At 39.7% G+C, this 26,873-nt stretch overlaps 2 protein-coding genes across 14 annotated transcripts in view; one reads left to right on the plus strand and one right to left on the minus strand.

The window, feature by feature from the left end:
* The window catches only part of LOC109825303 (vacuolar protein sorting-associated protein 54, chloroplastic), a 25,963-nt gene extending 25,240 nt beyond the window's left edge, over window positions 1–723 (plus strand). The window contains exon 19 of the mRNA XM_020392133.1: window positions 270–723. The gene's annotated coding sequence lies outside the window, so the exon portion shown is untranslated. The remainder of the gene's footprint in view (window positions 1–269) is intronic.
* Window positions 22,654–26,399, minus strand: LOC109825962 (zinc finger protein hangover-like). 13 transcript variants are annotated; one of them, XM_020392888.1, is made up of 7 exons: window positions 26,162–26,399; window positions 24,801–25,550; window positions 24,445–24,700; window positions 23,712–24,335; window positions 23,545–23,632; window positions 22,986–23,139; window positions 22,654–22,867 (listed from the first exon to the last, which is right to left on the minus strand). In XM_020392888.1, the coding sequence occupies exons 4-7, from the start codon at window positions 24,299–24,301 to the stop codon at window positions 22,845–22,847; spliced, it is 855 nt and encodes a 284-aa protein (XP_020248477.1). In that variant the 5' UTR covers window positions 24,302–24,335; window positions 24,445–24,700; window positions 24,801–25,550; window positions 26,162–26,399; the 3' UTR covers window positions 22,654–22,844. The 13 variants fall into 13 exon arrangements, 10 of the variants coding, with proteins under 10 accessions (XP_020248477.1, XP_020248475.1, XP_020248479.1 ...); XM_020392886.1 differs by having other exon boundaries at window positions 22,654–22,870; XM_020392890.1 differs by having other exon boundaries at window positions 22,654–22,855; window positions 26,162–26,398.

The following is a 26,873-nucleotide window of genomic DNA, read 5'->3' on the forward strand; positions in this document are numbered from 1 at the left end:
TTTTGTTGGGTTTGAATTGTTCTAGACCATAAAACTAAGTAGCTTGCTATTTAGATTTTGAATTCTTCTTTTAATGTAAAGATTTATTTAATTGAACATTTTCATTAGCAAATATTGACATCCTAGGAACTTTTTGTTGGGTTTGAATTGTTCTAGACCATAAAACTAAGTAGCTTGCTATTTAGATTTTGAATTCTTCTTTTAATGTAAAGATTTATTTAATTGAACATTTTCATTAGCAAATATTGACATCCTAGGAACTTTTGCAGATGGTTCTTTAGTTCCCTCTTGTGGAGAGGAGTTCCACAATTCGTTTATGGCGTTGCTGACTAAAATTCCAGGTCATTCTGCAAATAGAGTTCACGATCTTGTTCTTCCTTAATTTGATTGACAGCTTGGACACGAGATGAACTCTCTTTGGTAGTGTCAAATCATATAACTTCACCTTTTTGTTGTGGTATGATTCCCTTTTTTTAAATTTATTTTTTCGTTTCCATATGAAGCCATGGGAGAACTTAAGTTGTTGATGAGAGTGTATATGTAGGCTGTCATTCGTCGGTTTAGTCTCTGTAAGCCTACCCTTTGTTAATTTATATCGTCATGTAATTGGTGTTTCATAGAAAATTCTCTCTACGATCTCTTGTATATGTAAATGTTTGAATGATCAATAGTTGCGAGAAATTGAAGTATAAGAAGCAGTTGATGCGGAAGTTTTGCCTAAAATGTACTTGTATCTTGCATTTCCATGGTACTTGAGCATTGTATTAATGCTGGAACCTAGCAAAACAGAATCAAGACTAAATGAAGACTACTTTCTGTCCCTTTCTTTTCTTATCATCGTTATTGCACTTTCTGCAGAGAGACGAGGCGGAAACTCGAAAAGAATCACATAAGACTAGGCAACGACCAAATCAATTTTGGAAATGCATAGTCTCTTGGAATAAAATATGACCATTATGCTTTATCTCTTCTCTGAATGAACATCCATAATCATCTTAAAATAAGATTTCTTATATTCTCTTTCCAGTTTCCTGGGATTCAAATCGTTCATACTGGGAAAATATCTGAAACTAAAGCCACGGATTAATCTCACAGAACCCTCCAAATTGAAGGGTTGAGTTTTTTTTTTTTTTCTAGGCCCATTTATTTACTTAACTTTATTTATAAACCCAATTATTATTACTTGTATTTTAAAACCCAATTTTCCTTTTGTATTTATTTTTAAACTCAATTTTATTACAATACTTTTATATGTGGGCCTCCTAAGTATTTTCTTAAATTTTAATTATAACCTTTCAGATTTTATCTCATGTAAGTGGGCCTCTTTAAAAAAATTAAAAAATAAAAGAAAATGAAGAGAGAGAGAGAGAGAGAGAGAGAGAGAGAAAACGGATGTTTCCTCTCCCACGTGCAGGAGAGGAGAGAAACAGGAGGACCCCCCTCCCCCTCTCTTTCTCTCACTCCATTTCTCAATTGACTACCCTCTCTCACTCCTTTATGGCCTGTTTGGATGGAGGGTAGAGAGGGGGAAGGGAAGGGAAATTTCATTTTAACCTTGTTTGTGGATGGAGGGTAGAGAGGGGGAAGGGAAGGGAAATTTCATTTTAACCTTGTTTGGGAGTTTCATTTTGGAGGGTAGAGGAGGGGAATGGAGGGGAAATTTGGCCCAAATTCTTACACCCCAAATTGGGGTGTAATGGAGGGGAAGGGAAGGAAGGGGAAAAATTCCCCTTCCTTCCCTTCCCTAAGTAAACTCCCAAACACACCGTTAATATATTCTTACGCTCTCTCTTATAAACCCATCAATTAATCCTCACCCACTTATCAATCCATCATTAATGTGTAGAGTGCAATTTTGATGAATATTCATCACTTTCTTAGCAATTGAAGGTATAATTTTGTAATTTACTCAACTACCAAGTTTATAGCATTAATTTTTTATTTTATTCATGACAATTATTTGACATTGTTATTCATGAATTCATAAAAATTAATAAAATTTGTTACATTTGATAAAATATTAGTTAAATAAGGTTTTAGTCAACCATTTATTAATTTCACATTATTATTTCACATGATTATTTCACATTAATTTCTCATTATTGTCCATGAATTCATAAAAGTTAGTTAAATTTGTTATATTTGATGACATTTTAGTTAAATTTGATTTTAGTATAGAATGATAACCTCTAAGTATATCATGAAATACAAGACTTGCAAGTATAGCATGGTATCCTGTAAATATAGCATGATGCACTGTAAGTATGACATGATACACTGTAAGTATAACATGATATCCTGTAAGTATAGCAAGATATACTGTAAGTATAGCATGATACGCTGTAAGTATTGCATGATATCCTGTAAGTGTAGCATGATACACTATAAGTATAACATGATATCCTGTAGCATTATTTTAATTGTCCTGATTTTAGTTGTCAATCTTTGATGAAATTTCCCTTAAATTTGCTTATTTTTTGTGACAAACATAGATGAATGAAGAATTTTATTGTGCTTGACGGAATTTAGAGGAAATAATCACTTTTTAAAATTAAGTGTCAATGGGAGTTGCAAAGATTTGACGATTGCAGTGCAAAGTCTAATTGCTTGTAGTGCAAGCACAATACAGTTGACTTATAAAGTACCTCACAGACAGGAAATTTATGTGCGTGTATGTGATGATGATGATGTCTCGATAACGTTTAATATACATCGAAGTTGCAAGGAGAATATTGTTGTCATGAACGCTGAGATGAGTCAAGAGATATTATTTGGGCAACAAGCTAATACTGTCCATATAAGGTAATTTATATTTTTGATATACTTTCAACTTTTACTATCAATTCTAAAGTTCTCACTTTCTTTAACTCTTGTACAATTTTCTATGCAGTAATCCGTACATCCCCTCTAGTGACGAACATGTTTCTTATTCACAAAATCCTTCGTCTTCACAAAGTATGTATCGGGAAGTTGGGAGCTCTAGTATGATTTCTCTTGCATGGCACAATGCTAGTAGAAGTGTTGGTCAATAATTTAATGATGTTGAGCATTGTCGGTGGAGTTTAAGTAATTACTCTATTGCACAAGGACTTAACTTTGATTTTGTAAAAAATGAACGCAAAAGAGTGACATCAAAATGCAAGGCCGCAAACTGCGAATAGATGGTTCATTGTACCCGTCGTTGAGATAGTGATCGATTCTATGTAAAAAATTATAGTTCTCATAGTTGTTTGGGAGGTGGCATAGGAAAGGAAGGATATAGACGGGCATCTCTTAAGTGGAATGCTAATCATCTCAAATCCATCTTGAAGGAACAACCTACTTATCGCCCAATTGATTTTCAGAAGAAGCTTAAAATGGAATTTAGTTTGGACATTCCTTATCATAGAATTTGGTGGGGGAAAGAGCTAGCTCAACGTGAATTGTATGGTGATACTAAATATTCATATGACCAACTCTACTGGTATAAGGATAAAGTCATGGAAACTAATCCGGGATCAATTATTCAGTTAGAGCATGAAGATGGAAGATTTACAAGAGTATTTGTGTCTTATTATGTTTGTTGGAAGGGGTTTATGGAGGGATGTAGGCAAATGTTATTCTTGGATGGTACATATCTTTTTGATAGGTATGGTAGAGGTCAATCTAATCAAAACTTGCATTAATGTAACATTCTTCATAGTAAAATATTATAATTTGTTTCATGATTGTTCTTCTCTTTTATAGGTATAAAGAAACCTTACTTGTCGTAACTGCTCTAAATGGAGATGGGGGAATGTTTCCCGTAGCAATTTGCATATGCGGTACGGAGAATGAGAGTAATTGAGAATGGTTTTTGGAATGCATTCGAGACATTCTCTTCAATGATGAAGATCCATATACTCTAGATGATGAGCTGGTGTTAATCTCTGATAGGGACAAAGGACTTCAAAATTCCATGAAGAAATGCTTTCCATGATCACATCACTCTTATTTTATTCGTCATCTTTTAGCTAATTTTAAGAATAACTTATTGAAAAAAAAGATATTATACCATCTTTACGAGATTGTAGGGTCAAAAATTTTAAGGATTGATTGATTCTCTTGTTTTAAAAAAATTGGGTACGATCACTTGGTACGAAACCCTTACAATCACTCACAATCTCTCAATTACAGAGGAAGAGAAGATTAATTCAACTTCTCTTTTGTTTAAGGTGGGTTCTTGGTGGTGAAAGGATGCTTCTCCTGATGCTTGAGTCGAGCTTGCCTCCCGTTGACGATCAGACCAAGATCACTAAAGCTTCTCACGTTCGTTGACCGGTTAGAATCGAGGTTCGAACTCCGGATCCGTACGAAGAAACTTTGATCTCTAATGCTTCTTGAAGTCCAAGTTTGAAATCTCCAATTAATCAACAACCAACCTTTTTCTCTGTAGCCATCGATGGCTATTTATAGGGTTTTAAGCATGTAACTGACGTGCTATAATCATGGGTAGAGGGGCGTAACTGCCTCCTTCGAATCAGCGCACGCCATAACGTGCTCCTGAAGATTAGCCCATGTGGCTGACTAAGTCTTCAGAGCCATTACAGATAAATCCCACGTGGATGAAGAACCTCGTCTTTAATTGAAACAGAGTTCGTCAAGTAAGACGAGCCTTGATGTTCGTCTTATCAAGAAAACATTGCAGTAGACTGGTATCTTCCGACGAATTTTGTCTTCACTTGACTTCGTCTGACGAACCTCGTTTTCACTAACGAACTTCATCTTCGACAGCTGAGTCCAACTACGTAGCAAGTCTTGTAAGTTTTCTTTTCACGAGCCTCATCTTCACTAATGAGTTTTACGTCTAGTAATGAGCTTCGAACCTCGTGTCCAATGACAAGCTTCGAACCCCGTATCCACTAGTGAACCTCGAACCTCGTATCCAATGATGAGCTCCGAGTCTCGTAGATCAGTTTTATTCAATAATGAACTTTGTCTTTTGATGTTGAGCTCTGCTGCGTGGCGACTCTCGTTCTCGAGGTTAATCTTTACTAAACAACGAACCTTGTCTCTGATTGAGAAGGGGTTCATTCTCCTAACCCTCATTTTCACATTTCGAATTTTGGCATTTTTGAATGCCTATAAAACCCCCTTCAAAGTTTTCAGACTTGAATTGGGTTGTATGTAGTCTGAAACACTTTGAATAGGCATCTCGAACTTGCGGAGTTTATCTCACGGACCTAGTTTCGTTATGAACTTCGTGTTTGCTACGAAATTCAACATGAACATTACCTAGCGGTTCATCCTGGAGTTCGTCCATTTATACGAACCTTGTCAGAATAACAGTCATCTGACAAACGACATCTTGCGGCTTCACTCAGCAATACTGCTATGCGCTTTTCCAAGACTTAATGAATGGTTGCCAGCTAGTGTTTAGAAATCTCCGTGAATCCCGTCCACAGATCTTGTTGCGGAGAGATCTTATCAAACGACCTCAACCAAAGATCACAACCCTTGATTCGACCTTTTCCCGCCCTTATATATAGGCCATCATCAGATGAGAAGTCCTTTCTTCTCTTGGTCGCTTGGACTATCTGAACTCCTTCTCTCTCAAAGTTTCAATCTTTCTTTCTTCACAAGCCCTTTAAGTGAAATCAATGGCCCCTAAGACCGCTGTAGACCGAAGCAAGAGTAAGGACAAGAAGGTTGCTGGCTCTTTGCACGAACCCGCCGCTCTACCCATTTTCTCAGGTAATAGATCTTAAACGCATAATTTGCGTTCTGAAAGATATCAACCCTATCTATTTTAGACTTGGGTTTCTTGAGGAAGATGAATAGTTTCTTCCAGACTCATCATAAAGATGGTGTCTTTTTGGCTTGATGAGGCTCGTCATCGATGATGCTCGTCTCCATGACATGTTTTATCTTTTGATGAGTTTTATCTGCAAGTCGAATCTCACATGTCCAACATAGTTGGCTATCCTAACAAGGGTCGTCTTCTAGATTTGTTAAACGAAATTCGTTTATATGATGAACTTCGTCTTTTCATTGACTATGTTCGTTGGATTGGCGAGCTTTGTCTTCAGATGATGAACTTCGTTTTCTCCAACGAACCTTGCTGAACTGATGAACCTCGTTTTCCCTGTCGAGGTTGAATGAAGTTTACTCGCCCAACGATGTTTTACATTTTGTTGTAATACGAGGTTCATCATTTGAATGAATTTCGAAGTTCGTTGCTGGAATGACCTTCGTGTCATTTGGTCGTGTCTACTGCTCGAGACTGACTTTGTTTCGTCCTTTCGTGCAGTTGTATATCCATCTGTTCCACTTCCCCAACGTGGTGATCTCGGAGCGGATGGTATTCAGGCTGCTACAACTCATCTTCATTGCTCCGTCCTTGAGAGTATTCTTTTGTTCGGAGAACGAGGCCCAAAAGAAGTTAATCTTCTCTCTGAACCTTCAATTTCCACATTTAGGCGTATGATCACTGATGCTCCGTTAGAGTTTATTAATCGTGAACCTATTGTGAAGCCTATTCTCTTATTTGGAGACTCTTCAGAGGATCCCGACTTGTTGGATATCGGGACTTACGAATGGCTTAGAACTGTAAATGGGCGAAACTTGTTCTTGCCTCGGATGGAGCATGGTGTTTCTCTTACTGCTTTAAAGGTCGTCTCGGCTCCAAGGAGAATGGACTGGGATTTAATCCCCATACAAAATGGGGTTGTATGTGGTCACTTTTCCCGGAGTGGCGCCTAGATAGATAGTGGTGGATATTACATCACCGGATTGCACCCGGGGCTTTTTTAAAAAGAACTCCCTATTGGTGAGACTACTGAGGAGGCTAACACTTTTGGTCATGCATTCTTTAGGTGAAAAGGCTAATTTCCTGCTAAAGACTTTAGAACTCCAGGCTGGTCTCATTGGAACCCTACACAATGGTGGCCTCGTGTCACCGAGTACATCTTACAGGAGAACCAGGAAGACCTGCAAAAGTTTGGCCTTTATGCGCCCATCAGGACGACACAATTCGGATTAATCAATAACTCCCATCAGTTCTTTGGTATTTTGGAGTTGTATTACTCTACAACCCGTACTTTCTTTACTCCTGATGGAAAGATAGGGATTTCTCTTCGTGAGATGGAAGAAGTCTCCGGGCTGCCAAATGGGAATTATCCGTATGAGGAATACATCCTGGGTCAACAAGAGTTAGTTGCTCTCGAGAAAGAACACCCCCAAGTAGTAGAAACCTTTTGGGAGGTAATGTGTCATTATCACATTTGTATGAATGTGGAAGGACAACTCAATAAGAGGGGTGAGAAACTCCTTAGCCATAACATCTGGGCCCGATATCTCTTTAAGAATCTGGAGCATAAGAATGACCCCGTGGTGCCATTGGGTCCTTGTGACGCGAGCGAATTGTCATGGTGGGTACTCGCTCTTCCACCCATGCGTCACATATCAAAATTGGATGAACAAGGTTACCCTGTAGGTACCACATTCGAGAGTTATTTCTTTCAAGGTGGGGAGCCTATCTCTTCCAAGGCTTTGCTGGCGGGATATCTCATGTTATGGCTTCATCAGGTTATTATTATTTTTGGAAACTTTGACTTACTGCCAATGGAAGTGGTGTTCCCAGCCGTATGTTTAGCGCACGACTGTTCTTATACCCTTCTTCTTGCCATGATTGCTCTCATCCACTATGGATTATGGAGTTTATGTTACCAATTCTGTCATGGCAACGAGAATCCAAAGGTTGGCTTTCCATACACTTATTTCATGGCATGGGTTGTTCTGCACTGTCCAACCCTTATGAGTACACCTTCCACTCGTATGGAGGGTCAAATTATTTCTTTGATTCAAAGATTGGAAAGTTAAGATTAGGAGCACCATTACTTGGCCTTGATAAGGCGCATTCTCCGCGACCATAAGAGATGAGAATTCAATCGATGTTTTCCTTATTTTTCCGGAACCAGCAATGGACAGACCCTCGTAGATGCTTCAAATGATCGGGGTTATTCTTCTCTATCACTTGGCTGCTTCATGTGGCTTATGACCATTGGCCACGCGTATCATATTTATCGTTTCGGCTAAGTGTGCATGTTGGAGCCTTACTTGCCTTGTCGCTTCTCTCTCTATTGCGGCTACACTCAGTTGTACGTTGGTAATCCAAACACTCAACTGATATCTGAGGGTTGTAGCTTGATTATTGGGGTTAGAGCTTGGTATTGGACTATTGCCGGAGGTACGGATGCTCGTTTCTTGCTTTCGCAACAGAATCTGCAGCTTCGGACCATGCTTGCTTATTGCAAGTAGCATTGTATGGCGAACGCAACGATCCCCAACTTCAATGTGAATTCTTCAAGACTGCGATACATCCGGCGTTAATATAGATCAGGAAATGCTTCTAGACGGAGTCGTATACCAGGACTCAAAGAGTTCTTATATGTTGAAGAGAGTGCCGAGGTAGATGAAACCAGCCCTCCTAGCCCTCATGAAACTCGGGAGGAGATAGATGTGGCTCTGAATGAGAATATGCCTCATAGATCTCCTCATGTTGATGAATATGGGAGCCACATGCATGCTGCTTCCGATATAGGAGATGCTCTCAGAGATGGAGCAAATCTTGGTGGATCTAAGGATTTCGCCCCCATGGACGAACCTTGTGAGCCTCTTCCACATGAATTTACTGCTGAAGGCTCTTATCAACAATCTCAGGTTCTTGAAGAACCACATCCCGACAAAGGGACCACTGGTATGTCAACTTTGACTTGTTTTAATTTTGTCTTGTTTTTCTCTGATACTTCTTATTCAGAACAAACTGCAGAAGTTGAGGCCCCGAGACAAGTAGGGGAGAACTCTAAATAACTCGGGCGGATGCGCAAGTCTAAACGCGTCGCCAAAAGACCAAGGCGTAATATTTATCTGCCTATGACTCCTTTGATAGAGTCACTCAGGGTTGAAACGGATTCGGAACTTGAGGATGAGATTCCTTTAGCTCGACTCCGTATCAGATTGCATTCGACACCGAGTACTAACGTCGCAGACGCTCCTATTGATCCTGGTATGATATACATATAGTCGTTTACCCTCCTAGATTTTTAAGGTATTAACAACTTTGTCTGCTGTGTTTAGTTATTCCCACAGACTCCGCTGCCTTCACTGGTGTGGGTACCGAGGCCTGGTCACCCTACTGAAAGTAGAATGCCTCCAAGTTCAACTATAGAATCGGGCACAGTTGATAATCCTACTGCTGATCCTGAGGAAACCGAGGGAGATGAATTTACACCAACTACCACGGCTGAAACTGAAGCCACTATGAACACAAGTGTTGTGTCTACCAGCTCCATTGTGACAACTGAGACTTGTGTCTTACCAAGCACTGCAGTCACTGCTGCTCCTATCACTACTGCAATAGTTCCTGCAACTATTAACACTCCCATCGTATGCAATGCACCGTTAGTTTTCACATCAGCTAAAGTTTATTCTGCCGCTCCACATGAAACGGTGTCCTCTAGTAGCGCACACACTTCTCCTACCCTTTTAGTAAGAAATTTCACCGTATCGAAAATATCAGAGAACTTTCTCAGCATTCTGAGAGAATCTTCTGCTCAGGTCTTAGATCATGGAGGAGACTTTGCGGGAGTTAAAGAAGTGTTGGTACCTTTCTTGGACTTGATGAAGAATTTGACCTCCGACCTTGCAATATTACCGTATTGGTTGTAACTGAAGCTCGTATTGTAACTGAAAGAACTTGTAACTGAACCTCGTATTGTAGCTCGAGTCTTCTAAGTTCAATCTATGTCCTTCGAGTTTCTGTACTTTCAATTATATATGAATAAAATTTATATTTTATCCATATATTATTCTCTTGCATAACTGAAGCATTCTAACTTAGGATTTTTAGCAAACCCTCAGTTGTCAACGGACTTGAGTCATCTTTACTAATTGCCGTTTGAGTTGGACTAGCCATACTTTTCCCCTCAGTATGATGAGTTGTCAAAGAGTTTCTTTTAGACTTCAATGCTAAGATTTCTCTTCTATTCTTAGTCTCTTTTAGACTTCAGATCAAATGTATGATAATGAGGTTCAAAGTATAACTAAGTATTAAGAGCGAAGTTCAACACATGGCAGACTCGTTAGGAAAACGAATGTCTTTTGTGAAAATAACGACATTAGGAAAATCAAGTCATTCAATGACTTAAGATAACAATGATAAAGAAAACAAATGCTCCTCACTTGGCAAACCAATGTTGGAAAACGCACGTCATTAGGGGTAAATGGCGACGTTAGGGAGACTACATTGTTCAGTGACTTTAGAAGTATGATGATGATGACAAAAACGAAGGCACGTCACTTGGTAGGTCTAAGTTTAGAGAACGAACGTTATTTGGGGAAATGACGACGTTAGGAAAATTACATTATTCAGTGACTTTAGAAGTATGACAATGATGATAGAAATAAAGACACATCACTTGGTAGGCCTAAGTTTGGAGAACGAACGTCATTTGGGGAAATGACGACGTTAGGAAAATTACATCGTTCAGTGACTTTAGAAGTATGATGATGATGATAGAAACAAAGGCAAATCACTTGGTAGGCCTAAGTTTGGAGAACGAACGTTAATTGGGAAAATGACGACGTTAGGAAAATTACATCGTTCAGTGACTTTAGAAGTATAACGATGATGATAGAAACAAATGCACATCACTTGGTAGGCCTAAGTTTGGAGAACGAACGTCATTTGGGGAAATGACGATGTTTGGAAAATTACATCATTCAGTGACTTTAGAAGTATGACGATGATGATAGAAACAAAGACACATCACTTGGTAGGCCTAAGTTTGAAGAACGAACGTCATTTGGGGAAATGACGACGTTAGGAGAATCAAACAATAAAGTAACACATCACATAGTAGGTTATTATTGGAAAGATATCGTTTTGAGCAAAAACCATCAGCTGTCAGAGGTAGAACTGACATAATAATAGTCCCACCCACAATCTTATTGAAGAGGATTAGTGAGGGCAATTTGGAGGAGACGAAGTAAAGAAAATATTACCTTTATTTGCTTCTTCTCCTGTTGTAAGGCATATCTAACTGTGAAGCTTATGGGTAATATTTCTTCAGAAATTTACCATTGATAGGCATCATAAGTTTGTCACCATTTTGAGTAATAAGACGATAAGCTCCATTTGAGTAGATAGTTTCTACTACAAATGGTCCTTCCCATTTTGGTTCAAACTTCCCTTTCTTCTTAGAGTTTAAAATCATTGGGCGCCGAACGGCAAGAACCAAGTCACCTTCTTTGAACGTACGATATCTAACCTTCTTATCGAATGCTCTGGAAATCCGAGCTTGGTAAAGCTCAATGTGTTGCTGAGCCAATAGTCTCTTTTCATCAAGCGCTTTTAATTCTTCAAGACGTCGGTAATGACTCTCTTCCGTCATCATACCAATTATGAGTGTTATTCGCAGAGATGGAATTTGGATTTCCAATGGTAATACGGCTTCACATCCGTATACCAAGGAATATGGTGTTGCTCCTGTCGGCGTGCGAACTGTTGTGCGATAAGCCCATAAACTTTGACCCAACTTCTCGTTCCAATATCTTTTATTCATCGAAACCACCTTAGTGAGAATTCTGACGATGGTCTTGTTAAATGCTTCTGCTTACCCGTTAGCAGCAGGATTATAAACCGTTGAAGCCAAATTCTTGATCCTGAATTTATCACAGAATCGGGTAAAGGCTTGGCTAACGAATTGAGGCCCATTGTCATGAATGATACGCCTCGGAACGTCGTACCTGTATACGATGTGATATTTTAAGAATTTAACAACATCACTCGTTTTGACTTCTCTCAACGGGATTGCTTCTGCCCATTTAGAAAAGTAATCAGTTATTGCTAAAATGAAGCGATGTCCTTTGGAAGAGGGGTGGTGTCATTGGGCCAACAATGTCCATTCCCCATATTTCAAAAGGCCATGAAGTGGTTGACGGATAAAGATGCTCAGACGATGCATGTAATTAGCATGTATCTGGCAGGCATGACATCGTTTAGTATAAGTGACAATGTCTTGTACCATGTTAGGCCAGTAATAACCCTGTTTGTGTAGTCGGTCCCATAATTTAGGACCAGACTGATGAGCTCCACAGATGCCATCATGAGCTTCTTTAAGAGCTTCTTATGCTTCTCTATTTGACAAACAGCGAAGCAAAAGCCCATCGTACGACTTTCGATACAAAGTCTGGGATTGAGAATCATAGTAGAATCTAGGTGCTTGTCTACGACTAGATTCTCTTTCCTTGATATCTTCAGGCAATAAGTCGTATAAGACATAATCAATGATCGAAAATCGCCAATCCTTAGGTTCGAGCGTTGCGGGCTCACCTTCAATTGCGTTGATCTGCAATGTATATTTTGACTTGAATAATTGTCTGCTTGTCACTGTGACTTGCTGGGTAGTTCTTTCAGGTAGAGGTAAGGTAGCCGTAAGTGACGCCAATGCATCAGCATAGGTATTCTTGAGACGGGGTATATGGTCGATGTAGAAGCCCTCATAGGAATCGGCCAATGCGATTGCTGCAGTATGGTAAGGAATGAGGTCTTTATTTCTAACTTCATATTCTCCCTTCATTTGATTAACAATGAGTTGAGAATCGCTATATACTTCTAAATGTTTCACCCCCAGTTGTTTAGCTATATTTAGGCTAACCAACAAAGCATTGTATTCAGCCACATTATTAGAACACGGCTCTGTTAAAGAAACGGTGCGTTGGAGTATGTGATTCTGGGGAGAGATAAAGATGACCCCCACTCCAGCTATAACCCGTCCGGTAGAACTTGTTCTTGCTGCACCATCGTGCCATACTTGTTCTCTAGAGACGACGTTTGCTTCATACGTCTCATCTGGATGTCTTGGTACAACTTAGCCTTTTCTTTTAGTGGATGATTGGCCATAAGGTCACAAATAGCCTGATATTTCACTGCTTTTTGAGGTTTGAAGTGAATGTCATATTGGGAAAGCAACAAAGCCCATCTAGCGAGTCGCCAATTCAATGCACTGGGCTGTGTCATGAGTACCCGAATAGGATTGATCTGGGAAATGACATGTATGATTTGTCCAACCAAATAATGCCGCACCTTCTGAACTATGAAGACCAGCGCCAAACATTCCTTCTCAATAATAGGATAATGAGGTTCAACACCCGATAGAGTCCTACTGAGATAGTAGATAGCTTGTTCATGGCCGTTTTCATCATCTTGTGCTAAGAGTCCTGCCAATGCATGATCTGTAGCCCGGATGTATATCAAGAAAGGTTTACCTGACTTCGGTGCAACCAATATCGGTGGATTGGAGAGATATTGTTTAATCTCCTCGAACGCTTTTTGGCAAGCCTCATCCCACCTGAAGGACACTCCTTTCTTCATTAGTTTTGAGAATGGTTGATATTTCCCTGATAGGTTAGAAATGAACCTGCGAATATACGCCAATCGTCATTGTAAGCGTCGAAGCTCCTTAAGATTTCTAGGAGGTGGTAGTTCTTGGATGGCTTTGATTTTTTCTGGGTCTAGACGAATTCCGTTAGCCATGACCACGAATCCGAGAAATTTAACACTAGCCATTCCTAAGAATAACTTAGTTGGATTCATCTTCAGCTGGTGTGCTAGCATAAGATCAAACATTATTTTCAAGTCGTGCAAATGTTTTCCATTGTCACGACTTTTAACCACCAAGTCATCAACGTAACATTCTATGGTCTTCCGTAGATGTTTTTGAAAGATAGAGGTCATAGCATGTTGATAGGTAGCACCTGTATTTTTCAATCCAAAGATCATTACTGTATAGCAGTATATCGCTGAAGGTGTTCGAAAGGATGTGTGCTTTTTATCATCAGGATACATTTTGATTTGGTTGTACCCTGAAAATTCATCCATAAAAGATATCCTTTCAAACCCGCACATATTGTCAATAATGACGTCCGTGATAGGTAAAGGAAAATCATCTTTAGGACAAGCCGAATTCAAGTTTTGGAAGTCGATGCACACTCGAATCTTCCCATTTTTCTTCAGAACAGGGACAATATTGGCCACCCAATCAGGATGTTGCTCTTCGCGGATAAATCCCGACTCAATGAGCTTTTTGACTTCAGCTTCAATTGCTTCCATGGTTTGGGGCCAAAATCACCTTTGTTGTTGTTTAACAGGCTTGATATCTGGTTTGATGTTTAATTGATGCATAGCCACTTGGGGATCAAGCCCAGGCATATCCTCGTAGTTCCAAGCGAAGACATCAATATACTCTCGTATTATTAGAGTAACAAGGTCTTCTCTTCTGGCGACAAGCTATCGCTTATGAATATGAGTTTTGGATTAATCTCGTCTCCCATGTTCACTTGAATCACATTGTCATCAGTAGGGGGTTCGTGTTGTTCAAAATGATGTTCCCACTGTATACTGAGCTATCGGTTTAGCGGATCATCAAACAAAAGTAATTGGTTATCTTCTTGATTTTCCATGGGATATGCTGAAGTCATGTTGGCCATGAATGCTCTGAACACAGTTCCTATACTGACATCAGACTCCCAACAGCTAGATTTAGAATATGAGGTGAAAGAATCGTCATCTGACTCTCCTTTGGTTTCAAAACACAGTATAAATGGTGGAGATTCATAACTCAACCCACTATGAGTTTTGTGATAATAACCCTCAGACCTTCCATTCGGGACATAAGCAGATCGTATTGGTGTCCGAATCCCTCTACCGAAATTTAAGCCTTCTTTATGGATGAAATCATATCCCATGTTCTTCATAAGCTTTCGGGTTGTTGGAGTAAAGTACGAGAATTGCGGATCTCTTTCCTCTTTCTCGGATTCCTCTAAAAGAGTTTGCACCGGGCAAAGATGATGTCTTTTTGGCCATTAACCTTAGCCGGTACTATAAAGACTGCTTGCGAAGATTCAATTTGTTGTCGATTTGTCACAAAAGATGACTGAAATGACATGTATAAATTTGATTTAGCATATAACTTGGATAGCGGATCTGTCACCACACTGGTGCTTGTACCTGGTATGTTAGGATTCAATTTATCACGTGATAAGTAAGCTAAATCATCATTATTATTAAAAATAACTCTGCTGTCCTCATAGATAGGATCATCTACATCCAGATTTTCAATACTGATTACGACGGGTTCTATATCATTAAAAACAAGATCCTATTCGTGCTCAGACTCAATATCGGCTTTATTACCGCTATCTGGTTTTTCAATCAGTGGTACTTCAAATGGCTCACCATCAAGGTAATGGATAAAATCAGTGAAATAATTCTCCACCCCCTTAAATGGTTGCTTCTCTGCGATCACTGTTTTGACTTCACCACTCTCACCTACATATTTCATGCATTGGTGTAGAGTTGATGGAACAATCAGATTGTTATGGATCCATGGTCGACCCAATAACAAATTGTACGATGTCTCTGCATCGATAACATAGAAAGTAACATCCGTCCTCAAGTCACCCATCTGACATTTGAGTTTGATTTTGCCAAGGGGACGAGTATTAGAGGCATTAAATCCATATATGGTGGTTCTCGTCGTTGATAAATGATGCAGAGGAACTCCAAGGTGATGAATGAGTCTCAGTGGTATGATGCTCAAAGCAGAACTAGGATCGACCTGAATTCTGTCTACCCGAATAGAGCCGATGTACCCTATGAAGTACAACGACCTATCATGTTTTGGTTTCTCACTTGCATGTCTTCTTGAGAAAAGGTGATGCACGACATTCTTCTTCGAAAAACTTGACAACATTAAGGACAAGCTTCTTCTAACGTTGCTCCGGCTGGATTTGGCGGAAAGTGGGTGAGGAAAGCCTCATTATCTGCCAATGCTTCACGAAGAGCTTCTCTCGTTGATTGAGATAAACGTAGAAGTTCAAACAAGGTAATCCTTGCTGGGATATTGGCTAACTGAGCCAACACATCAAACCGAAAAGAATCTTTCGAACTCTCCGGCGCTTCTCTCCTAAGTGCTTTGTTGTAGCGAAGTTTCTTAGCTTGAGCTTGTTCCGCTACTACTTTTCTTGGTGCAGCTGCTGTTTCAGAATATTTCTTCAAATACTGTTTTTCCCCACATGTTCTTGATATCTGTGCAGGTTGTGCAGCGAAGGCTGGCTGCTCATTTTCAGAACTACTAAGTGACGCAGTTTCAACCCCCTCATTTAGGACGGCTGAAACAATGTTACAGGATCTTCACGTGGCTCTAGGCTTCTTTGAGTTTGCCGATGTCCACTGTTCGTCCATTAGTAAGTCAGGATGAACCCACATCAATTCACCTTTAGGGGTAGTGTAAGGGATCATTCCTTTCTCTTTCTTCTGATGTGGGTCGAAGTTCACCACTCTCGCCTCTGCTTGAGGAATCGGTTTCACGTTGTCTTGTACCTGCACTTTGGCGAAATCTCCAAATTAAAGTGAGACCATATTCGCAGATACCTTCTTTTGCTTAGCTTAAAGGGTCATCACACATGCGTCTAACAAAACTTGAATCTTGTCTTTCAGGATGTAACAAGCTTTGGTTGGATGATGCACCATCCTGTGGTACATGCAAAAATTAGGATCATCGGTCCTTGATACTTATGTGTTCCGTTTTACCTCTAGCAGCTTGATCTTATTCATCTTGATCAAAGAAGTAAGAATGAAAACCACATGTTCATCCTTGAAATCGTATTTCTTTTGAAAATGATTGTCGGAAGTATTTCCCTTCTGTTTGGTAGAGGATTTCGGGGATGGAGCTGTCTTAACAGCTAAGATGTCTTTCCCTTTCGATTATTTCTGGGAATTATAATTGCCTTTACCACCTCTCTTTTTAGGTTGGGATTCTTGAGGTTCTTCAGCATTTATCCTCTTGAGTATGTTTTCCACCTGCTCTCCTTGCCAAAACCAAATCTTTCCATGAACGGGCTTCAACAGCGCCCATCTTGGACAAGATATTGATAGAAAGATTGTTGCGGTACATCTCCACGAGAGTAGCTTCAGAAACTTGATCGCGTGAATACAACGATCAATTTCTGAATCTCTTGACGAAGTCACTGACCGACTCCGTATTCTTCTGCTTTTCAGACAATAGTGTGGTCATAGACACTTCAGTGTCATCATCGAAGAATTGGGCTAAGAAAAGCCTCTTCAAATCTCTCTAGCTCAGGATTGACCCTGGCTCAAGTCTGCAAAACCACTCAAAAGCTACCCCCTTCAGAGTGCTAATGAATAATCGAGTCATAATAGGGTCATTACCCACTATATGACCGGTCTGCGCTTGGAAGTAATGTGCTAATGAATAATCGAGTCATAATAGGGTCATTACCCACTATATGACCGGTCTGCGCTTGGAAGTAATAAATGTGTTGGGTAGGGAGTCATAATAGGGTCATTACCCACTATATGACCGGTCTGCGCTTGGAAGTAATAAATGTGTTGGGTAGAAGAACCATTACCGTCAAATTGTACTAAGTTGAGCGGTTTGAATTTCGGAGGATACGTGATTGCATCTCATTCACTTGGATAAGGTATTGACACCCCCAACTCTTTGAAGTTTCCTTGAAGCTTCAGTGCGTCAAGCTGCTTCTGGAAATCCTCCCACTTCTGATCCTGTTCTTTCGTACGAGGATTAGATTAAGCTTCAGACGATTCCGAATGAATCTTCACAACTCTTTCCTCATCGTCTTCATCATTGCCATCTTCGTCAACAGGTGAAGGTCTTCTACGCCTAGATCCTAAGGCTTAGGAATGAGCCTTCTTCTTCTTCTTTTCCTTCTTCTCCTGGAGTCTCTCCACCATTGCTTCCAGGCGTCTGATGGACTCCTGTTGCTGATGAATGGTCGATTTTTGCTCCTCTAGCTGCCGCGATAGCTCTTCCTCATTCATTTCCTATCATGTGAGCACTTGCTTGTTCACTTTGGTCTGTATTGGTCGACTGAAAAGTAGCAATGGCTGAGTTTTTAGGTTCTTCATCGACACCATATGATATACCCGCTAGTTTGCGATAATCTAGCGAGATCATTGCTCCAGTACAAGAACGAGTATGTTGGTAACCACCCTAGCTTTTAATGAGTGCCTCTCGTAATCCGGTGGATCTTTCAAAATCAGAAGACTCAGAAGTTTCCGCTGAGACTTTGCTTTTACCCTTGCTGGCCATGTTGATCGTCACTTTAATGTGTCGATTCTTAGGTGCTTGTTTCTTACGGTGAAAGTGTTTGTTGGAAATTTGCAGTAAAAAGACAATGAAAGAAAAATTGACTTGTATTCTCTCAAAATCGATTATAATTTAGATTCCGATTACAAAAGAGAAGAGAATGAATTTGATTCTCCCCTTTGTTTAAAACTGGGTTCTTCTTGGTAGCGGTGGAGTGCCTCCTTCGATTGCTTGTGTCGAACTTGCTCTCCGTTGACGATCCGACCGTACTATCTCACGAGAATGATTGACTTGTTTGATGAATTCGGTTTAGAACTCTTAACAAGTTTAAGAAACTCAGAACGAGTTGAAAACTCTGAAAAGAGTTGTTGAGAACCGAATAACTGGTTTGGTGTAATTAACTTGCATTGCAAGCTTAATTACGAACTCTTAAATGAGTTTCAGAACTCAGAGCGAGTTGAAACTCTGTAACAGAGTTGTTGGAACCGAAGATTCGATTAATAGCCAAGTTGATTTGCCGCTGATGAAGGGATCCCCTTTGATTTGATGTACTAACTACTAAGTAGTTTGTTGATCTTCAGAGAAATCTCCTCCTCCGTGCGGTTAAGCTGCCGAGATCTGTGAACCTTAAGTGGTTTTAATGCCAGCACACGTCAACCCCTTACTCAGTTGAGTAAGTCGGTTATTTATAGGGGGATTAGGGGCATAACTAACCCCTAAATCCTCTCCTAAGTGGGCGAAAATGCCTCAGGACGTGGGATAACGGTTTTGAGGCTATTCGGCTTGTGTTTGAACAAGTCAAACGCCTCATTTGGCGTTTTGGGCCTTAACTCTGCGTCTAAGGCCTGAGACGCAGAGTTAAACCTTTGTCAAAGGTTTGAAACACACAGGCCGCATGCGTTCTGTAATTGGAGACACACAGGTCGCTTGTGCGTTGAAATTCAACTCTGCGTCAAGAGTTTGGGACGCTTGGTTGAGTCTGTTGAAGAACGCACGTTATGTGTGCGTTTTGTGCTTTAACTTTGCGTTGCAGAGTTAGATGTCTGCTGGAGAACGCACAGGAGGTGTGCGTTTTGGATTTGAGAAACACAGAAGTGAATTATGCGTTTTTAAGAGAGGTTGTTGACTTGTAACCTCGTCCATTATAACATTGCAAAGGCTACTGCTTATTGATCTTTGCCTGTTATAGGATGTGAAAGTCGTCAGATTGTAACTCTTACTGTTGATTGTGAATGCCACTGAATAAAGTTTTCATCGGCTGTCGGAAGCGTCGTTGAATTGTAACTCTTCTCGATCTGTGTGAAAAGTCCTCTATTTGCAACCTTCGTTTGTCGGCACGAAAGCTATTTGACTGTAGCTTCCATTGTTGGAACTTGATGGGAATCAATCATCCATTGTGATTTTTAGATGAATATTTGCCCACAGCTCTCTACCAAGCAACTCACCAACTAAGTCTAAACTTTTATTTCTAAAATCATTACACTGTTCATCAACATCTCTAATAGTTGCTAATATAATATTAGTCATGTTGTTGTCGCAGCCATCAAGATCAATCATCTCAGAGATGAGGTCGTGTTTGTAGCGATTGTAGAGTCGCGGATGCAGTGATCAGAAAGTCGTCTGATTGTAACTTCCATTGTCGGGGCTTAATAGGGTTTAGCTATCCATTGTGATTTTTAGACAGCCTACAAAAAGCGTCTTCTTCTTGATGATGAGACCATCGGCGGTTCATTTAACCATTCGAAGACTGAAGGCTTATGAGTTAACTCCCCACATGGACATTGGGAAAGTACTGCAGAAATGAGTTTCTCACATCAGCAATAAGATTGCATTTGGCTCATGCTATGCTTGCGTGTGAGATAATCCCAAAGGTCACTAGCTGGACAACCCACAATCGACTCTGTCATCTTAGCTTTACCCAAGTGAGACCCTCTGAATGATAGAGATTGACGAACTTAGGTAGACTGACGAACTCCATCATTCATGTGATGACATTCGTTGGTAAAACGAGCTCGATGCTTGTGCCTTCTTAGTTGGCTCTTATCCTGAGGTTCGTTTTCTTTACGAACGTCGGTATGAACCGCTTGTTGAAACTGCTTTGTCGGATCCTACTCGGGTACGAGGGTGAGGTCCGTCATTCGGACGTTCCTCATTCACCTGACCCTCGTCAGACTTATTGACCTTAGGTTGATCAACCCTCAGACGATAGTGGAAACCGTCAAGCGAGACCAAAGTTCGAGCCCTGCGATGAGCTTGGTTCTGGCGTTGATGTTATCGAGCACGTCTCGACAGCGAACTAGTAGGAACCTTTGCTTCAGCCAGAGCAGGGCGAGGTTCGTTATCAAAAGCCATAGTTTGGCTGGTAGAAGCCGAAGTTCGGCTAGGTTGCTTGACAACCCATTTCTTAGCCTGACAGCTAGTTATTGGAGCCCCCTCTTTGAGGGGCTTAGACTTTTTCTCAAGACTAACTCGAGTTGAATCATCAGAAGCCACTTGGACTGAAGTCTTATACGAGACTCGACGACACTTACGTGCTTTCGTGGGGCTAGACTTACCAGAGGAGATGAACTCCTCGTATTTGGACTGGTCAAATTCGATGACCAAGGTCTCATCGTTCGTTCCCACATCAATCTTGTCTGATTGCGCCACCACCATCTCGTCAGAAAGAATAGCTGCTCCCACTGTGGTCGCTATCATCTGTAGGGTTGAAAAATTTAAGGATTGATTGATTCTCTTATTTTAAAAAAATTAGGTATGATCACTTGGTACAAAACCGTTACAATCACTCACAATCTCTCAATTACAGAGGAAGAGAAGATTAATTCAACTTCTCTTTTGTTTAATGTGGGTTCTTGGTGGCGAAAGGATACTTCCCCCGATGCTTGAGTCGAGCTTGCCTCCCGTTGACGATCAGACCAAGATCACTAAAGCTTCTCACGTTCGTTGGCCGGTTAGAATCGAGGTTCGAACTCCGGATCCGTACGAAGAAACTTTGATCTCTAATGCTTTTTGAAGTCCAAGTTTGAAATCTCCAATTAATCAACAACCAACCCTTTTCTCTATAGCCATCGATGGCTATTTATAGGGTTTTAAGCACATAACTGACGTTCTATAATCGTGGGTAGAGAGGCGTAACTACATCCTTCGAATCAGCACACGCCATAACGTGCTCCTGAAGATTAGCCCGTGTGGCTAACTAAGTCTTCGGAGCCGTTACAGATAAATCCCACGTGGATGACGAACCTCGTCTTTAATTAAAACGAAGTTCGTCAAGTAAGACGAGCCTCGAGGTTCGTCTTATCAAGCAAACCTCTCTTCCGACGAATTTTGTCTTCACTGACTTCGTCTGATGAACCTCGTTTTCACTAACAAACTTCATCTTTGACAGCTGAGTCCAACTACGTAGCAAGTCTTGTAAGTTTCCTTTTCACGAGCCTCATCTTTACTAATGAGTTTTACGTCTAGTAATGAGCTTCGAACCTCGTATCCAATGATGAGCTTCGAACCTCGTATCCACTAGTGAACCTCGAACCTCGTATCCAATGACGAGCTCCGAGTCTCGTAGATCAGTTTCATTCAATAATGAACTCTATCTTTTGATGTTGAGCTCTGCTGCATGGCGACTCTCGTTCTCGAGGTTGATCTTTACTAAACAACGAACCTTGTCTCTGATTGAGAAGGGGTTCGTTCTCCTAACCATCCTTTTCACATTTTGAATTTTGGCATTTTTGAATGCCTACAGAGATGAATGTGTGCAAATTATGAAGAGGGCTGCTTATGCATACACTTTTCGTTCCTATAATAATGAATGCAATGAGCTACTGAACAAATCAGAGACCACCTATAACGAAATGTTGAGGATGAGTTCAGAAAATTAGGCTAATTGCTATTTTCCTGGAAGATGTTAAAATTTAAATTTATGCAAAATCTTAAATGCAAAGCAATTAGATATATGTACATCTGTACTTACTATTTATTGATATGCATGTAGATATGGATGGTTGACATCAAACCTAGCGGAGTCATTCAATTCTTGGATCAAAGAAGCTCGTTATTTGCCAATTACCCAAACAATTGATAATATTCGTAAGAAAATGATGAGGATGAGTTTTGAAAGGCGGGAGGTATCCTACAAGTAGACCACAACATTTGTTCCTACTATGGAAGAGCACCTTATTCATATCAATGAGTAATCACGTTGTCTTTCTGTAACTCCTTCTACTATAGGAAGGTACGAGGTGTATGATTTCCCCACTATTGAAGTAGATTTGAATGACCGTACATGCACTTGTCATGAATGACAAGTTGTCGAGCTACCTTACAAACATGCGGCGACGATAATTCTACAAAATAAAGACTTTCAGATTATCTACTTCCACAGCACTTACAAACTCGAAACATGTATTTATACACCACAAAAAATTTACATATCACAGTTGGCATCTAACATCTGGGGAACTTAGCTTGAGGATCACGTTTATATCACGAAATTAAAAGATACGTAGATCAAAAGAATAGTAGACTGAATATATAAGTTAGCAGCATTTCTAAGAAACTGCATACAACTAAACATTACACTTATAGAAAATATACTTTTAGATAAAAATAGAGCAACGATACGAGCTCTATGTCTTGCACAATCCTTTTGGTCAATTGAAATTGGTTGACCGGAAACGAGGCTGAACATGTATGACATCAAGAACACCCTGCAATCCAAGCTACTACAAGTTTAAATATTTACAATATCAATATAACACTTTTGGCCCACAATATATAGTTTCTATGTGTTAGCACATACGAAAAACAACAACATATGAATAAGTCGAATATACTAACCACGTTGTTGAGGTACATCAACACTTATTATCTCAAGACAAGATATAATATCCAAATTCCAAGCATCAGGAATGGTAGAAATAAGCTTCACTCTAAAATCAATAGCATCAGACTTGTACCCGCGGTGAGAAGAGTAATGATAAAACCTTCTATCCTTTACATATAATACCAACATATGCCAATAAAATGAAGTTAGAAATGGAGAAATAATCTTATCAAGTTCAATGAAACGTGTAGTCATTATTGGCTTAAACATGCGTTCTACACTCGACGGATTATTTTCGTTGATGCACCTCTATAAAAAAACAAAGAAAGTTAAGATTTAGTATTTAATATAATATAAGAATAATACTTATAATCTCGGATTGGATTTTTACTTACAGTTACCTATGGACTACATATGTGTATGTCCTTTGCATATTTTGGACACATCTCCATCAACATATTTAGAAGCACAACATAGGAGGCTATAACATGAAATGTACATAATAAAATTATAAACATTAGTGTTATATACTGCACGTGCATTGTGTAAAGCATGAAAAGAACGGGTACTTACGTCGCAACTAATTGCCTCTCCTTTAAGTAATTCCAATGCATCATTACGTGTTAACAAAGCATCACTAGATGACCACACTAATGTCTCACTACATATGAAAAAACATAGTACATGTATTAATGAAAACATATAAAAGTTAAAAAATAGATTATTGAAAATACACTTACGTGGCAATATTTTTGTCTTTCCAAAAGCTATCGAGTAGTTCTCTCTCGTCATCCCTTACTTCCTTCCTTCCCGGATAATTTGATACTCCTTTTCGATTAACAAGTAGGACGAAGGGCGAATGCATAGATGGTTTAGCAAGCTGAGATCTCGATAGAACTGTTCTTTTGATAGAAGGGGTTTTACGCATGCCTTCAATCAACACAATATCGCGCGGGCTAAGAACAAAGGCGTCATCATCCAATTCTGTTGAATCCATGCCCACTTCATCATTAGCAATATCTCTACCATCATCTTTATCTACATTCAATGTATCAACATCTTCATCACCCCCATCCTCTACATCTCCACCAACCTCCGCATCTCCACCAACCTCCGCATCAATATCTCCACCATCCCCCTCCTCATCCTCCTCATTCCCCTCATCATCCCCCGCCTCATCCTCCTCATTCCCCTCATCCTCATCACCGCCATCACTATCATCCCCATCATTCCCGTCATCTGCATCTCCTCCATCACTATCAACATCCTCTTGCTTTTTACAAATATATCCCTCTTCATCTACAATATAAGGTCTAATACCACTTTTCATGTATGAACTGATCCAAATTAGCTTCAGCGATTACCTACACGTAAAAAACGCAAGTAAAGTTCAATTTAGGGATGAACATTAAATAAGAATCATTTTGTAAAATCATGGAGCTATTAACTAACACGTAATAAAAATATATATACCTTTCTCTAGAATTTTGTAGGGGCAGATTCAGTGGCAGTGGATGTAGTGGTAGTGGAAGCTTCAGTAATCATGTTTTCAAATTTTAGGGCCCTCGAGTCGTTATTATGCTTCCTAAAATTATCCGGGTCTCTTACTAAATCCTGCATTACATTCCTTTGTAAAAGATCTCGGACACTTGTAGAAGCTTAGAATGGGTGGTAAGGATTCAGCTCCTACGCGAAGGCTTAACTTTCCCACAAGCTCATAAAATCAAATCTGTGAAAAAGATAAAAATTTTAGTTCAACAATACACATGACTAAATGACATAAATATATACAATGGAGAATGATATAAATATATATAATGTTAACTTACCACCAAAACCGAGGCAAAACTCCCCATATAACCACCTCTAGATCGATTTCCCTCAAACCTCTTAGTGATGGTTTTTTTGGCCTTATTCATCTCAGTACACAACACATTATATACTAATTCAGCCCAATTAAACTCCTTAAGAGTGTCCAATTTCTCAGCATATCTAAATTCAAATAAGGGACAACTCATACTAAATTGAGGGCATAATATAAAGCCTATAATGAAAGCCACGAGCATCTGTAGTAAAAGATGATCTCTATGCTCGGCTATCTCCTTAATAAGTCTACTCATCCTATCCCCTCTAGCACACACAATCTTCTTCTTACCCTTATCACTTTTCTTCTTTCCTCTTCTAGTACTACGCTTCATATCCTCTTCAATTTCAGCCTTAGTCCTATATGAAAGCATAAGCTTGTAGAATGTATCGCGATCACGTCTATGAAACCTCGTATCTACTATAGATTCTCCCATCGGAAGGCCTGTAATTCTCCCAACATCTTCAACACCAAAGGAGATCCATTTTTTTCCAATTTTGAAACTACTTTTTTCAACATCAAATACTTCCAACAAACAATCCACTAGAAGTGGTTGCATTGAAACATCTGGAACATCTAAATAGCCATAGAATGGAGTATCTCGAAGGGCTGTCTGTTGATCCTCCAACAATGTAGCAGAAATACGATTTTAAAGAAGGTCCCGGAAGTAGCCAACGTTGGATGGAATTCTCACTAAATTTATATGTACGATTTTCTGCAACCAAAGTAAAACATAAGCCAACTTTAGTTGTCTATCAATATTATACATTTTTTTCTTTATTAAAACAAACCGCAAAGGCTGAAAACAAACTGGCTTTGTTGCTGCCTGCAAACGATTAGAACGGTATACAAGTGTATTTGCATGCAAACACAAAAAATAGTCAGACTTAAATTAATAACAATAAAAAAGAACTTCCATATTACTTGGATAACACCAATCAAAAAGAACTTCCTTCTTCACCTTAAACAATGTAACTTACTAAGAAGACAAGGCACAACCTCAAACCCGACCACCATATAACCCGGAGGCAAATCAAACTCAGATTTTGATTTTTCCATATTGGGTATCACCTTTGCGGCATCCCCAGTCCCCATAACCCTAGACACATTGGTCTCCTCATATTTAAGAATCAAAATGGTAAACTTCAAATGGTTAAACAAGTAATAAGCATCATCAACTGGATAACCGGTCCATCGAAGGAAGTAATCATCCTTCTTGGTGTATCGAATCGCGGGTAAGTCACTACATCAGCTAATCATATACAAGAGATCTTGGTATAAAATACCCAAGTCAAAAAATAAAATGAAAAATCCCCATTTACTCACCAGCACGAGAGTTGAGACGGTCGACGGACGATAGCGAGGTCGACAACAACGACGAATGTGACGGCGGCGGGTAACGGGCGACAGCGACGGAGTTGAAAAACAAGACAAAAATCCAAGTTCCCAACAAGAGAGTTGAGACGGGCGACGACGACGTCGACTGCGTCGGTCACGAGAAGGGGGAATTTCATTTTTTTAAATTAGAGCTAGGTTGAAAAGGGGAAAATGAGGGGAGAGAGAGAGAGATAGGACAAATTTTCAAAACCAACCCATTTGATAAACTATTCCCAAAAAAAGACCCATTTCAGTTTTATTTGTAAAAACCGACCTGGTTTCAGCCTCAGCGCTGAAACCAGGTCGGTTTTTGAAAAAAAAGTTTCCGAAACTTCACGGGAGTTCAACTCCCGTGAAGTTTTGTTATGAGAAAAAACTTCACGGGAGTTGAACTCCCGTGAAGTTTCGTAAAGTTTTTTAGAAAAACCGACCTGGTTTCAGCGACAGTGCTGAAACCAGGTCGGTTTCTCTAAATAAATCTGAAACGGGTCGTTTTTTACAATTAGTTTATCAAATGGGTTGGTTTTGAAAATTTGTCCGAGAGAGATACTAGTTTATATGTGGCTAATGAAAGGGGTATTTTGGGGTTTTAACCATGCTTCTGTATAAATACAAGTGCTTTACTTATTGTATTTTAGAAATTGGATTTATAGATAAAGTT

The sequence above is a fragment of the Asparagus officinalis genome, chromosome 10 (genome assembly GCF_001876935.1).
Source record: "Asparagus officinalis chromosome 10, Aspof.V1, whole genome shotgun sequence".
Taxonomy (NCBI): domain Eukaryota; kingdom Viridiplantae; phylum Streptophyta; class Magnoliopsida; order Asparagales; family Asparagaceae; genus Asparagus; species Asparagus officinalis.